Source organism: Miscanthus floridulus, chromosome 17, assembly GCF_019320115.1.
Source record: "Miscanthus floridulus cultivar M001 chromosome 17, ASM1932011v1, whole genome shotgun sequence".
Classification (NCBI taxonomy): domain Eukaryota; kingdom Viridiplantae; phylum Streptophyta; class Magnoliopsida; order Poales; family Poaceae; genus Miscanthus; species Miscanthus floridulus.
Window position 1 is genome coordinate 67,916,713 of NC_089596.1, and position 15,331 is coordinate 67,932,043.

Genomic DNA, 15,331 nt, shown 5'->3' on the forward strand with positions numbered 1-15,331 from the left:
GTTTAGGGCTACACAACATCGCTCATGAATAAACCAAATACCTACTGAGTGCAACGAGGCTACTTTCCCTTTCTCTGGGCATCGGAATTCTCCTCTATCGCTGCCTTCGCTCGACGCATACGCTCAAGCTTCTTCTCTCTCTCCGCCCTGTACGCAGCAACACGCCTCCTTTCCTCCTCTTCCTTATGCTCCTTTTCTATAGCCTCCTGTCTACGTCTCTGCTCAAACCTCTCCTTAACATCCGCATCCCACTCCTTCAGGCCTTCTAGATGCTGCTTGTCCGACTCCTTGATCTCAGTGTCAATCCATTGCTCAAAGTCACACAGTGGTGAAACAGTCTGCAAGAAAAACAAATTGTTACAAAACAAATAAATAAGCAATACTTAATATCACAAGAAAATTAATTAATACACAATAAAAATTCCTCACAATCGATGCACGACGCTGTTGCTTTGTAGGTTCCCATGCATAATTGGGACACATCCAGTACCTCTGTCTATATGTTTCCTCATCTTCAGAGATGTCTACCTTGCAAGGATCACCACAAAAGCACATTGGTCGAGGAACATCTTTAGGGAGAGGCTTTAGGTCGTAGGGATTTGCCCTCTGGCGACCATAGCTACAAATGAAAGAATTTAGTCATATTAACGGAGAACCAAACCTAAATCTAGGGTTTTCTATTTGTTGCACAAATAATGAATAAACATTGGGATTACCTTGGAATACGAGCTTTACCACGCCCCGCATCCTAACATTACGTAGAAAAAAAAATCAATCCAAAGTACCTTGCAACGAATGTAAAGCTACTAACACTAAATCACCATACCTCCCAAATAAGCTTTTCATTACAAACTCTAAGCAAATTTGAATTCCAATAAACACAAAATTTAACTCAATGATTATAAACCAGAACATATACAACAACAACAACAATCATACATTTAGGTCATTCAATCATTTAAACCACCATACATTGCACGAATGACATGAACATGAACCAAACCTATAATGCCAAGTTAAAAAACAACCGAATCTAAATGGATGAAATGAAAGAGGGGAAAGAGGAGTACCTTGGCAAAACGTTCTAGTCATAAAAAATTGAAATGTAATGACGAACAAATAACTAAAATACATACTAACCCTAATGACCAACAAATAACTAACCCTAATGACACCTACAATAAACAAAGAACCCTAATGACCAAAATAAATAGAAACCAAACTAACCTAACATGTTCAGCACATAAAACAGTTAAACAACAATGCACTCAATCATCCTAAGCCATACATTTTGCAAATGCAAACACACATATACCAAAACACCATACACCCATGATTTCACATGATTAGAGACAATGCAAGCACATCTACGTGGATAGATTGGAGGATGGGATGGACCATTACCTCAAGGAAGCTTTGGGAGACGAGATCCGGCCACCTAGGGTCGTATTTGGGGGTTAGAGTTTCGTGGGGGCCGTGGGGGGGATTTGGGAGACAGAGAGCCGGCGGTCTTCAGAATGGAGGGAGGAAGAAGAAGGGGGCTGCGGCGCGGCTTCAAGAGACCAGACCTCGGCGTTGAGTCAGGCCACGCCGAGTCTGGTGGCTCGACGTTAAGTGATCCCGCGCCGAGCTATTGGGCCACGAAGCGTTGTTGGGCCGTCTGGGCCGCGCGCCGGATGGTGCCAATAGCTCGGCGCGTAGTCCCACCACGCCGAGGTTCGGCCTGTGGCGTTGGCTGACACGACGCCGACGTGTCGGACCCCATGCGCCACCGTGTCGCCGTCGACCGGGGTTGTCCGTGACATGGCAAGACCTCGGCGTCGTGTCAGTCGACGTCGACCCTCATACCTCGGCGTTATGTTCTATGACGTCTAAAAATAGTCTATTTTCAGCAAACGTTTTGGCGTAGGTCTTTTTATAAAAAATGTTTTCAAAAGGGACCTAAATAAAAAAAAATCACAGAATAAGAAGGGGACGCGCGCGAGGCCAGCAGGATTCACGCGCCCTCCACCTCTTCCCTCCTCCGCCGCCTTTTGCGCCAGATTCGCCGGATTCGCGCCCTCGACCCCCTTCCCTCCTCCGCCGCCTTTTGCGCCAGATTCGCCTCCTCCGCCGCCTCCTAAGCCACCATGCCTCCTCCGCCGGGCGATTGCTCTTTCACCCCGTCGGAGCTCCTCTCCTTCCTCCGTCTTAAGATCGCCGGCGAGCCCCTCCCTGCCACCGCCGCGGCACATTTCCACGACGCCGACATCTACACCGCTGACCCGGCTCTGCTCGCGACGCTCTTCGATCCGGCTCCAGCGAAGAAAGGGGAGAGCGGCTCGTGGTTCTTCTTCACCCACGTAAGGCCCAAGAGCAGCAGCGACAGCCGCAAGTCGCGACAGGTTGCGGGTGGAGTGGGCACGTGGCACTCCGAGCGCGCCCCCCGCCGCGTGCTCGACGACGAGGGCAATTGCCTCGGACACAGCCAGTATTTCTCCTACAAGCTCAAGATCGGGAAGAACTGCCATGAGAGGACCGAGTGGTACATGCTGGAGTTCAGCGACGACCAAGAAGCCGATCACGAGCGCGTCCACGGCGGCGAGCCCCAGCTGGTTCTTTGCAACATCTACAAGGCGCATACCCATTCGCGCAGCAGCAACGGATCCACGTCGACACCGCCATACTCTGCATCAGCGCGCAAGAGGAAGGCTGTCGGTGAGGCCTCCGTCAAGGCAAAGCGGCAGCTTTTCGATTCCTCTGCGCCAGCTTCAGCGGCCAGGTCGCAAGAACAGGTCAGGTCTACAACGCCATCCAATCTGATGTCATCAGACTGCATTGCGCTGATGACCAAGGCAGACGGCGAGGCAACAATGTCGCAGTTGAAGATTGGTGATACATCAGTTTTTTCAAGATTTTGGCCTGAACCAGAGAAGTCGACATCAGACTGCATTGCGCTGATGTCTAAGGCAGACGGCGAGGCAACAACGTCGCAGTTGAAGATCGGCGATACATCAGATTTTTCAAGATTTTGGCCTGAACCAGAGAAGTCGTTCGACTGGGGCTACACGACGACCTGCGGCGCTCTTCCTACACTCGAGAACTGCTCACGGGCAAATGTCAGGGACGTCGGCGATGTGTTCTGCGGGCAGGATGCTTGGCCCTCTGCTTTCCATAGCAGCAATGACACCACGACGTTCGTGTGCGGTATGCCCTCTGCTCCCGTTCTACCGCCGCCTGCGTTCGTGTGCGGTATGCCCTCTACTCCCGTTCTGCAGCCGCCTGCGTTCGTGTGCGGTATGCCCTCTGCTCCCGTTCTGCCACCGCCGGGGAAGGCGTCTTGGTGGTGCGGTAGCCACAACGTTTGGAGCTACTGATCATGTGACTAGAGGTTCCTTTTCTATCCACTGAGGAGTGACTGACAAAGATTTTGGGCAAAGTTCTTCGAGTTCGATTTTAGTTGCTTGGAGGACTTACATGTTTAATTACCTATTGCATTGACTACCAAGACCTTGATATATGTGTGTTGACGGCTATTATTAGATTGATTAATCTTGTTTACTACCATACTAGTGATGTTGCTGTAACAGCCGAGAGCTGAAAATTTTATTGAATCTGAAACTTTTGGGTGCTTATTCAATTATAACTTCTATACAATATTTCTTGTGTAAATGTGTGCATCTCTGCTTGCTCATGCTAATTGCCAAAAGCCTTGGTTTGGTGTACATGCTGAAGGCGGAAGCCGATGCCAGCCTTCACTGTCAGCATGTTCAAACTTTTAAGTATTTGGATCACGTTTGAATCAAACAATTCTTGAGTCTAGACTCAACTATCTTGACTAATTTAAGTTATGGGAGTGCTGAAACAGTAAGGGCATGTTAGTCATTCATGCCATTGATTTTTAGGCCATGCTAGAGGATATCTGTAGCTTGATTTGCATCTAACCTGCAAATGTTGGTTCCAACAAATGGTACTTATTAGGGACGATTCAAATTGTTATGACCTTTCATTTATGGACCACTCTTGAAGGGATATGACTGTCAGGAGCTTTTAGCATTTAGGATTTTCGATCATTAGGTGGATTATCAATCTGACATGATAGTTTCTGTGTGTTAAAAAAAGATGATAGTTGCATTTTATCCTCATGGTGGTTATGTGGCAGGGGAGACAAATCCGTTGAGTTGGGCAATGAGGATGAGGGCTGCGCTTTATGTGGCACAGACATTGGAGTGCTACAGTAGCAAAGGGCGGGCGCCCTATCATGACCTGCATGCATACAGGGTCGTCTTTGATGTGGTAGGTTTTTACTGGTTCATAGTTGCTTCTCATATCTTCATACAAAAGCTTTGATCCTTTTGTGTTTTGACTGTGGGCCAATTTTGTAGGATGGTAACCCTAGACTGGCATGTTTTGGTCTGATGAAGAACAGACGGGATGGAAAGAGCTACAGTACTAATTTGGCCTTCACGCCTCCTGAGTATCTTAAGACAGGTAAATGTGTCACATACTAGCAATAGTATCCCATGAAACATTTTGGCAATGTGTCTCTTTCTTCATTTTTAGCTGTTATCCGTTCTGCAGGCAGAGTAAGTCCTAAGAGGTTTGCAGTTTTGGCACCGTCTTGCTTGATCTCCTGAGTGGAAAGCACATTGCACCAAGTCATGAAAGTTTTCCTGCTCTATTTGTGCTTTTAACATTTTCTACAATTATAATACATTGGCACTGTAGTGCTATTAACATATTCTGCATTTGTAATAGAAATAAATTTTACACTAACCTTTTCTCTCCTTTATTTAGTTCTTTGTGTGACTACTTTTTGCCATTGTTCTATTTTTTTTCTAGGGAACGGGTTGACATTACCTTTTCTTTCCCCTGTAGGCACTCGCTCTTATAAGAGGCGTTAAATGAACTTATGGATGTTAAACTAGCTTTTCTAGGAAAGTTTCAGTGCATTCCCCCTGTCAAAGATCCAAAGATTTTAAGTTTTTCCTTTGAAGTTTGCATCTTGCTCCTTGTTTTAATTATGCTTTGAGACCTTGTAATGTAGGAAACTGGAGTCACCAAAACCACGGGCAAGACTCTATGAAGGGAAGATAACACTCCCATTAAGTGTTGCAACTGCAGGAACTCCAAGTTGTAAGTCAGATTCTAGCCTTGTTCGCTTCGCTGAAAAGCCATGGCTGAAAGTACTGTTCGCTGATTTGTTGTGAGAGAAAAACATTGTTCGTTCGCTGAAAAAGTACGGCCCATAAGACAAGCGAATAGGGCCTCCTCAGCTTGATAAGAATAAAATATTGCAAAGGATGTTTTCTCGTGTGTGGATAGTGTTCTCCTTTTGTCTGTAGATTCTTTGACTTGATGTAAAAAAGGCAAGGAACTGAAAGAGTTGTTTGGATAGTCAAAAATATGCTTATAATTCTTGGACAGAGGGATAATATTTATATTTATATGGCATTATAGATGCGTATCTACTTGAGCTATGGCATTATTACTGAATAAATAAAGTTCACTCAAATGGCGCTTAGACTAGAGTTATAAGCTATGTATAACACACTCAATGGCGAATATAGCAAACTACTGATGTTGTTTGGCGGCACAATGGCACGTAGCTGCAGGGCGCGCCAGTGCGCTATCCTCTGAGGAGCTACTGTAGATGGAACGACACTGCATCGCGCACAAGTACTTTCTTCCAACCTCCACCAGTGTTGCAAGTTCTCAACTATCTGTTTTCTCCCATTCCCCTTACTCCATGCGCGTCTGCCGTGTGTTTGTGGAAACACTTTGTGCCTATGCCCCTGCAGCGATCATGCTCGGATAGTATAAGGCTACAGAATTGTCCCTCTTTTTGGTGTAGAAAAATTAGTCATTGCAACAAAGAAGTTATTATGTTCAGATTTTCCTTTAGCAGGCCACAGATTTTCCTCTGTCCATGTCCAAGCCCTAGCAGTAGCAGTCCTGTCCTGCTCAATCAACCTCATCGATTTGATTTTCTTCACGTTTCAGGAGGTGGCAACTGCTTAACAAAGCAGCGACTTAGGCACTCGGCCGCGGAAGTTTGAAGCACGCACGGTTCCGCCCCTGCGGCCTTTTGCTGAACAGCAGCTGCTAATCCCCTAGAAACCCAGACTGGGACGCTGGCCCCTACACACGCCGCCAAGTCGACGCCACGCCGATATGCTATCCTCCTCCTCTGTCGTTTTTCGTTTTCAGCCCTCTCCGTGCATTTTTATTGCGAGTGATCGATGTAAACTAAATTTCAATAAATCTTTTTTTTTCTATTTTTATGTGGCAGGACGAGATGGAGACCTTCACTGCCGTCAAGTGTCAACAGCGTGAAGGACGCCAACATGCTCCTCCCCTTCCTCCCTATCCACCGACCATCCCCACCCTGAGTTTGGTCAAGCACGCACATAGGGAGCCTTTGAGTCTCAATGTGTTGATCGAAAATGTTGTATAAACATGGAATAGTTGAAGTTGTTTTGTATAAACAAGGATTTGCTTCAATTCACTGTTATTACTCTATTATCCTCATTCATTGTAAATTCCAGGTGATCCTCTAAACATGCTTGATTAAAAGCAATAGCAATGGAAGGGAGATTATGCCATTAGTCCATAAACCTACATAGATTTGAGTTTACAAAATATTTTTTTGAAGAATGCTATTTTTTATAGATATAGAATACTTTTCTGTTTCTGTGAAATTCTCTTACACTGACAAAGCCAACTTTTACAGTTGGCGCCTTATTTATACTGTCTACTGGCACCTTATGTGCTTTATCCTATTTCGGTGATACTGTTTATTTCTCTTTGTCCTTTAGTGCATTGCAGAGTGAAGCAGATGTACCTGGGATGGTCGAAACAGTCACGGAATGTTTAGACAAAATATTTTCCTCAAGATATGGAGCGTCACTTCTGCCAAGCTACGGTGTATGTGTAACTATCTACTACCGACTTGCTATCTAGAGGCCTGTTCGACTGGTATTAAAGCCGGCTGAAGCTATTTTATTATGAGAGAAAAACACTGTAGATTCTAGCTAATAAGTTGAAGCGAGACTTGCCCACCTACTCTTACCTAGCTCAACATATTTAAAAATATCTAACAAAGTGACCAATGCTTGTTCTTTGTGAAAACTCCTTGCTTAGTTGTTAGTTCTCATGCATACTGATGATCTCAAGTCTCAATTGTATCTTTATCTTTCAGGCATTTATTCAAGCTGGATTGCTCACAGACACGAAGCAATTCAGAAAATTAGCCTGCAAAGCTCTCTATGTACCTGAACGTGTTTCCAAGTGCATGTTACTCGTAGTTGCTGCTCATTATTTGTTATCCATTTTGGACACTTGGAAAACTTGGTTTTATCTGTTATCATTATTTAACTCCAATTTTCTTTATCCATTTCTAAGTACACGTTCAGGTACATTTCTAAGTGCATCTCTAAGTGAAATGCATACTATAGATTTTTATTGTAATTTCATCTGATTGCTTCTTTGAGATGGCAAATGGAGAAAGACAATTTTCTTCTAGTACATATTTTTTTAGAAAAAGATTTACTCCCTGTAACCTTCAAGGTTTCTTTAATTTGGACATGGCTCATATTCTCTAGAGTACACGATCTATTATGAATCTTAGTCCATTTGGGGATAACCATTGCCATTAAGATGGCCAGGCAAAGTCGGCTTGGAGGGACACTAGAGTATTTAGGGGGATTGGATTGTTTGTTCTCTTCCTTATCTTTTCTTCATACATCAGCTCCTCTTTCTATCATTACTATGTTCGTCTCTAATCCTTGTCTAGTGTCATTTTCTTTATTTTCATTCTCATACATTAATTATCAATGTTGTTATCTCTTACTGGCTACAGGTCAATTTGAAGTATGAAGACGATACACTAGTTGATCGGGAAGAAATGTGATCAGAAAACTGCAGCAAACTTATGCGGCTGAACTTGCAAATAAAAATTCTGCATATGATGGTGAGAAGAGGTGGTTCGCAATTGGTGCTCTTCCTCAAATTAAAAATGATTATCTTTAAGTTGATGAGTTCCTTTTTACTTTTCAACTTGATATGGTGTGTAAATAGATGTTAGTCTTTTGAAATCTGCATTTTTGGTGTGTTCTGGTCATTCACCGTTGTATCTTTCCTTGATTAAACTATACAAATGTAGTAAGCTCTCAATTCCAAGTGCAATAGGTTTTTGTGAAATGATAACTTTGAATGTCTGTCATCTTTTTTTTTGTATCGGTTCAATCAAGTAATCTCATAGAAAACTTTTTATGTTGAAAGTTTTTTAATCACAAAGTTTTTAGGTCCGAAGTGCAAAAGTTTTGGTGCTAGGAATACAAAGTTTTGAGTGTCCTAGTTTAAAGTGTGTTCATGCGATGGGAAAACCATTTTATTCCAACCAATGATTACGTATTAAATATTCTCTCTACTATTTTTTAAAGTTGTTTTATGTCATTTTGTGTTCTAACTTATTACTTCTACTTATATATGTAAGTAAAACCACCCCTCGTCTGTTCACTACCCACGTACCCGCTATCTTAAAAGAGAAACAAATAAGCTAGAAAAAAAACAGAGGTCCAAATAAACTAGACAGAAGAATCAACTTACATTACATGAGTAGAAAACTGGACTTTAGAAACTAAATGGGCTTTGGGATGAAGCTAGACTAGGGAACCAGGCTCCAAAGTCCATGGGTCAAGACTCAGGGGCAACTTGTTGGACTCGTGCGTAGCTAACTCGCTACCCCTCCGAGCGCATGCCTGCTGAGTAAGATCGTTATGGTGACAGTCATGTCCATCCTCTGTATTCGACCACGATAGAGTTAGTTATTAAATCATAGGGCTCGTCGCGTATCCATGCTAATCAATCTTTTGGGTTGGCTAGGGCGGACCGTGCGCCGAAGTGGTATTTCATCCTACCTTATTATTTCTTGGTTTATTTATATCACCATAGCTCCTCACTAGAATTGTGCTTATCTCAGGATTCTTATACTCACTCCGTGATCTCCCGCTAGCTACGCCGTTTATCTGGTCTTCTCTTCTTGATCATACCCCTTTACTATACTCAACATTGTCATTACCCCCCTCTTAAGTTGGAGATTGTCTATAGTTTAATCACTAGGAATTATATTAGTCACTTATCTTAGCCATACATTTTTCCTAAGGATATAAATACGATACTCATAATACTCCTAGGTGAAGTGCTACATCGATATTATGTTCGCTTACGGAATAATCCAATTGAGCATAAGAGATATCAACGTACACTCTCCTCATTCAAAGGGAAAAAAAGAGCTCGTGATATTTCGCGAATCACTATTGCAATAAAAACACATTTCTAAGGAATTGTTTACAAGGACCCTCCAATTAAGCGACTAAATTAGAAGTTGTCATCCTTGGCCTACACTCAACTTAATCAAGCTAATCCAACTGTCATCTAGTGGCACCACCCATGTTAGCCAACTGACAAGTCTTCATCTAGGATCATTTTACATAGAAACTCACATAGATCACACAAGTTTGTTTATCATTAAGACATACATAGTTTAAATCTTACAACACAAGTTCACCTATAGTTGTATGTTGGCAGATATCTCATGATTATCCATTATGGTTTCATAATTACATGCAAATTGTGTGACAATAAATTGTATCCGTATGGATTTGACATAAATGTTGTCAAAAATTTGCAAAATTTGACAAATTTTCCACAGATTTATAATAATAAAAATGAATGCATACCAAATATATCAAAAACTTTGATCTTGAAAAAGAAGTAATATCACAAAGATCTCTAATAGGGGTATAATCACATGAGCAAACTATCTTTTTGTCCAAAAGTTAACAATGTTAACAAGACTCCATAGAATAAGGGCAAACTATTCGTTCAATTCGAAAAGACAGGGATAATCACAAAGTTTTAAACACGAAGGCAAAATTAGAATTTCCATTCAAAATGAGGGCATGCCCTATATATTATTATTGTTATAACAGTATAATTTGTGTTGTGTTATGTTTTCGAAATGTTAACCAGTTTTCGAAATTAACAACACTCCACAAAGTTTTCGAAATTAATCCTCACCTAAACCAGTTGGTCGTCCCCAAGCACAAAACCAAACCAGAGCAACGACCGCGAGGCCAACTGCGTGCCCAATCCCCACTCTCCGCTAGATCTCCCTCTTCCCTCCACTTCCAGATCCACCCCCATATCTCCGACGGCCGCCGCCGCCATGGCAGCGCCGCCCCCCACCACTCCCCGTCTCCTCCTCTCGCCGACGTCCAAGGACCTCCTCACAGCCGCCTTCTTCGCCTCGCCGCCCTCCCCCTCCTCCGACGATCCCGCCTCCCCGCTGGACGCCTTCGCCTCCGACCCCGTCCTCTCCGCCTTCCTGTCTCCGTCCTTCTCCCCCTCTGACTTCTCCTCCGCCGCGCTTTCCTCAGGACTCGCTGCCTCCCGCGCCGAGCAGCTGCAGGATGCCATCCGCCTTCTCCGGCGCCATCTCCGCGTTGAGGTGCTGCGCCGCCACCCGCTCCTCCTCTCCCACCTCCTCTCTCTCCGCTCCGCCTCTGCATCGCTTTCCGCTCTCCCCATCCCACCTCAACCTCCTCTCCTCCCACCTCTCCCTCCTCTCCTCCCACCTCTCGGCCCCGCGCTCCCATCTCGCTCACTCCTCGGCTTCCCTTTCCAGCCTCCTTGCCACAGCCGACCTCCTCCTCCACTCCCACCGCTTAGTGCGCCTCTCCTCCCGACTCCTCGCCTCCTCCCCTGCGCCGGACCTCGCGCGCCAGGCAGAGCTCTACCGCGAGATCCGCCTCCTCTATGAGGAGAAGAACCTCTCCGGGATCAATGCCGTTGACGAGGAGATGCGCAAGGTGGATGCCACTGCGTCCAAGCTGCGCTCGGAGGCCAGCGCTGTGATCGATCGCGGTGTCTCCGAGTCCAACCAGAACGACGTCTGGTGCGGGCTTCAGGTGTACTACAATCTTGGGGAGTTGAAGACAGCAGTGGAGGGGCTTGTGGGGAAGCACAAGGCAGCAGGTGCAAAGAGTGTCGCTGTTGCACTGGACATGAAGGCGATATCAATGACTGCTGGAGTTGGAGGTGGCCCTGGAGGGGTGCAGAGGAGTGGTACGCCGCAGATTGGTGGGAGTAAGAAGGCTGCGGAGGCACTATGGGATAGGATGAGGCAGTGCATGGAGGAGCTCCACCGGGCAGTGACCGCTGCTTGGCAGCTGCAGACTGTGCTCACTAAGAAGCGTGTCCCATTCACCCAAATGCTTTTCCTTGAGGAGGTTTGGCAGGTAAATGTTTGATGCATGAACTTACTAGATCAGATGAAAACGAATTGAAGTTGCAAATTGGAACTTAACAAAGTGGTGCAACTGTGAGTATAACACAAAGTCGTTAATCATATGATGTTAGTTTGTGAATTGTTAACACGCAACGACGATGGAAGGCAGTACAGAATGAGCATGTTGATGTACCAGAACACCAGTAGATCTTCTCTAGTAAACACATCGCATATTTGAGGTTATATGTTTGGTTAAAATGAACTTGAAATTTGAAGGGTACAGCTTCAATTGTTCATAGCTTTTCCCCCCACTGATGTTACTATTGTCCAGTAGTTGATACTAGAACTAAGCTAGTGGATCCCTTGGATCAGTGTAGAATGAAATGTGCACTTGGTACCTATACCTAGTGAATACCAACAGTCTTTTCAGGCATCCTTAATTGTAATTTCAATGAAGTACGATCTTTTACATACAGAATTGCAGACAATAAGACTATTGCCATTTTATTTCTTGCTCCTGTATATAATCATGCCTGGCATCCCTAAAAGCTTCTGTTATTTTAACAAAAATAAAATAAATCTTCTGCAGGAGGGTGAGCCTCTCATAACAGAGAGAGTTTGGGATGCAATTGTCAAGGCCTTTGCAGGTCAAATGAAGTCTACCTTTACGGCTTCAAGCTTTGTGAAGGAAATATTTACTCTTGGGTATCCAAGACTGTTTTCGATGGTCGAAAACCTTCTTGAGAGGATTTCAAGAGATACTGATGTAAAGGGCACCCTTCCAGCTCTCACTCCTGAAGGAAAAGATCATATGATTTCAGCCATTGAGATATTCCAGACAGCCTTTTTGGCTCTGTGTCATAGTCGATTATCTGATTATGTCAACAGCATATTTCCAATGTCAAACCGTGGAACTATACCTTCAAAGGATCAGATCTCAAGATTAGTTTCTCGCATACAAGAGGAAATCGAAGTAGTGAGAACTCATGGGCATTTGCTTGTTCTTGTTCTACGTGAAATTGGAAAGACCTTGCTTCTTTTAGCACAGAGAGCTGAATATCAGGTATCCACTTGCTACCTTTAATGATCTAGTCAAGTTATTTGTATACGTTTTTTCTGTGGATTTTTTGTATGCTTTCTTCATTGGCTACGAGTAAATGTAGTCCTTGTGGTAGGTTTAACTAGTAAGTTCTGATGTAACATTATGACTTGAAACTTGTGTATACCATATTCCACTACTGCTTTTCTCTTCTTGGCAGACCAGCTTCACTGATTGTAACCAAATATTAGTTGAAGCCCGACCAATGTTTTTTTGGTGATTCTAGTTGCATCTGTTAGCTCGATATCTTAAGTGGGACAATTCTTCATAAGTCTTTGAGTAATTGAGTCACCAAGGATCTGTTTGGTTGGAACCTAAATTCCACACCTAACCTTAGGCCGCCACAGTTTTAGTAGGCAATGCTTGGTTCCTTCTACGACACAGTCCGCCTAACTTCTTAGCCACCTGCCCCTCATGTCATAGATTCTGATTTCTTGCCTAATTTTGCCTAACTTTAGGTGTCTAATTTTGTTGCCAAAAGTGTGGCAAGACTAAGCTTAGCTATACAAGAACAAGCAAATGCCCATGAGTTCTCAACAGGTCAAGAATGTGTGGCAACATTAGTTGGCAACCAAACATAATCTGTCACATTAAAATCTGTCTAATTATGTGCTTTTAATTATGTTGAGTCACTTGTTTCCTTTGTGTTCTTCTGAAAACCTTTGCTAGCACAATAACACTAGTTTCATGAATCATGCTTACTCTCTAATGCCAAAAATACACTGCAAATTTGGCTCAGTTCAGTGATTTTTGGACTTCACTGAGTGAAACCTGTTAGTCAATATGGTGTACGTAAGCTTGTTATATTCTGATTAGTCACCTATTGGTTACAGAAGTAAAGAAACCATGGTTATCTAGCTTGCACAAGTCATGGCAAAATACAGTTCAATTGTTATGGCACTCCGCTGTACACATCTCTATTGTCTTGTGCACGACTTGGCTTCGTACTTTTTTTTTCTGTCCACCCTTCACCTGGGGAAAAGCTGGGTCATTATGCTTACCCTTCAGTAAAGTAAAAGACCTGTATCATTGCAGCATATCATTACAGTTTACATGGATTGTATGCATTCTTTTGTTTTTTTGCCAATTTCTTATTGTCTAGCTAGCCACTTCACATGCATAGATAATAACTTTTACCTTTGCTCCATTCTTTCTTGCATGCTTGTACAATGTGTCAAGGTTCATCTAACATATATTGGTTGCTAGACACTGCTCTAATTTCCATGTTCAGTTTCTAACATATGTTTTCCGTAAATCTAGATCTCTACTGGCCCTGAAGCTCGACAAGTTACCAGCACAGCAACTGCAGCCCAACTCAAAAATTTTGCTTTGTGTCTTCACCTTCAGGAGGTTCACATGCGCATTTCTAGCGTCTTGTCAACACTCCCAAATGTTGCTTCTGAGGTCCTTTCACCCTCCCTTGGTGTTGTTTATGGTGTTGCTTGTGATTCAGTGACTTCCCTGTTCCAAGCGATGCTTGATCGTCTCGAGTCATGCATCCTGAAAATGCATGAGCAGGACTTTTCAGGTCATGGAATGGATGCAGCAATGGATAACAATGCATCAGCTTACATGGAAGAGCTCCAGAAATGTGCTGTCCACTTCCGCAGCGAGTTCTTATCGAAGCTGTTGCCTTCATCATCCTCTCGTTCAGAGACCATATGTACCATCATGGTTAGAAGGATGGCCTCGAGGGTCCTCATATTTTTTATAAGGCATGCTTCTCTTGTCAGGCCACTCTCAGAAGCAGGGAAGTTGAGGATGGCACGGGACATGGCTGAGCTGGAGCTTGCTGTTGGTCAGAACCTGTTTCCAGTGGAGCAGCTGGGGGCACCATACCGGGCACTACGGGCATTCCGTCCTGTCCTGTTCCTGGAAACGTCGCAGCTTGAGAAGTCTCCGCTCCTTCAGGACTTGCCGCCAAGCGTGATCCTCCACCACCTGTATTCTCGAGGGCCTGATGAGCTGCAGTCGCCATTACAGCGCAACAAGCTCACACCTTTGCAGTACTCTCTATGGCTTGATTCACAAGGTGAGGACCAGATCTGGAAGGGGGTGAAAGCAACCCTGGACGACTACGAGACGAGGGTCAGGTCTCGAGGAGACATGGAATTCAGTCCGGTGTATCCTCTTATGCTTCAGATTGGATCTGCATTGTCTCAGGCCACCACCTAACATGTCTCCGGTTCAATCTTGCATTTGTATCATCTTGTAGGCATTGATTTTTGGAGGGGTCGGATGAGCTTCCGCATAGTCTATACACATGAAATAGGAATTGTATTTGTTTCTGAAAATAACGGTTAGCGTACAGTGTGTCTTGTGGTTCTGCTAGTTTCTGTATCTTTGGAACTCATTTGTGAAATATCTGAAAAGGATGCCGTTTTATACATCAGAATCGTGGAAGTGGATGGTAAATATATAGAGGTTAAAAAGGCAAAAGGAACTTCTGTGGCCAAGTTCATCCAAGTTCGTATTTTTTGCGAGACATAGTTCCTTGTTGGAAAAGGACTTATACGAGATGTGATCAGCGAATCCCACTCGAGTTGAAATCTGTAAGTGTCGTGTGAACCAAAGCACGCCGAAATCTATTTAGTCAAAAAAATATTATTTGATGAACACTCATTGGTTCAAAACTTGCGGATAATCACTTCTTGCAGTATTGTTAAAGTTGCAATGTGCAAGCAAACAAATTATGGGGTCGCCAAGTTAAATTTTGAACTTAAGTGCTCAAGGTTTAAAAGTTGTATATAAGTTCACCTTTTTTTCCCCTCTAAACTTAAATTTCGAGCTACAGCTTCTCTAGATATGAAGTGTGTGAGGGTATGCTGCACTCGCTGTGGAATTTTGAAATCCAAGTTAAACTTGGATTTTTCTTTTACAAATGTCATTACATAAAAGTACCTCGTGCTAATTGCATAAGGCTTAAAAAAGTATTATATTTTAAATAAAGTAAAAACATT

General features: G+C 43.6%; 2 protein-coding genes across 6 annotated transcripts; both read left to right on the plus strand.

Annotated features, from left to right (window-relative positions):
• The first annotated feature begins 1,966 nt into the window (after positions 1–1,966).
• LOC136517693 (uncharacterized) lies at positions 1,967–6,621 on the plus strand. Of its 5 annotated transcripts, XM_066511327.1 has the most exons (6): positions 1,967–3,186; positions 4,142–4,275; positions 4,365–4,470; positions 4,561–4,637; positions 5,027–5,115; positions 5,983–6,621. In XM_066511327.1, exons 1-4 carry the CDS (start codon positions 2,130–2,132, stop codon positions 4,614–4,616), a joined length of 1,353 nt encoding a protein of 450 aa, XP_066367424.1. In that variant the 5' UTR covers positions 1,967–2,129; the 3' UTR covers positions 4,617–4,637; positions 5,027–5,115; positions 5,983–6,621. The 5 variants fall into 5 exon arrangements, with proteins under 5 accessions (XP_066367424.1, XP_066367422.1, XP_066367426.1 ...); XM_066511325.1 differs by having other exon boundaries at positions 4,561–5,115; XM_066511329.1 differs by lacking the exon at positions 4,561–4,637 and having other exon boundaries at positions 4,858–5,115.
• Positions 6,622–10,113: 3,492 nt separating this feature from the next.
• Positions 10,114–14,681, plus strand: LOC136516356 (conserved oligomeric Golgi complex subunit 5-like). Its single transcript, XM_066509738.1, is given in 4 exon segments — positions 10,114–10,567; positions 10,569–11,282; positions 11,862–12,335; positions 13,632–14,681. Coding segments are annotated over 4 exon segments (2,460 nt in total). The 5' UTR covers positions 10,114–10,210; the 3' UTR covers positions 14,547–14,681.
• Positions 14,682–15,331: the final 650 nt, after the last annotated feature.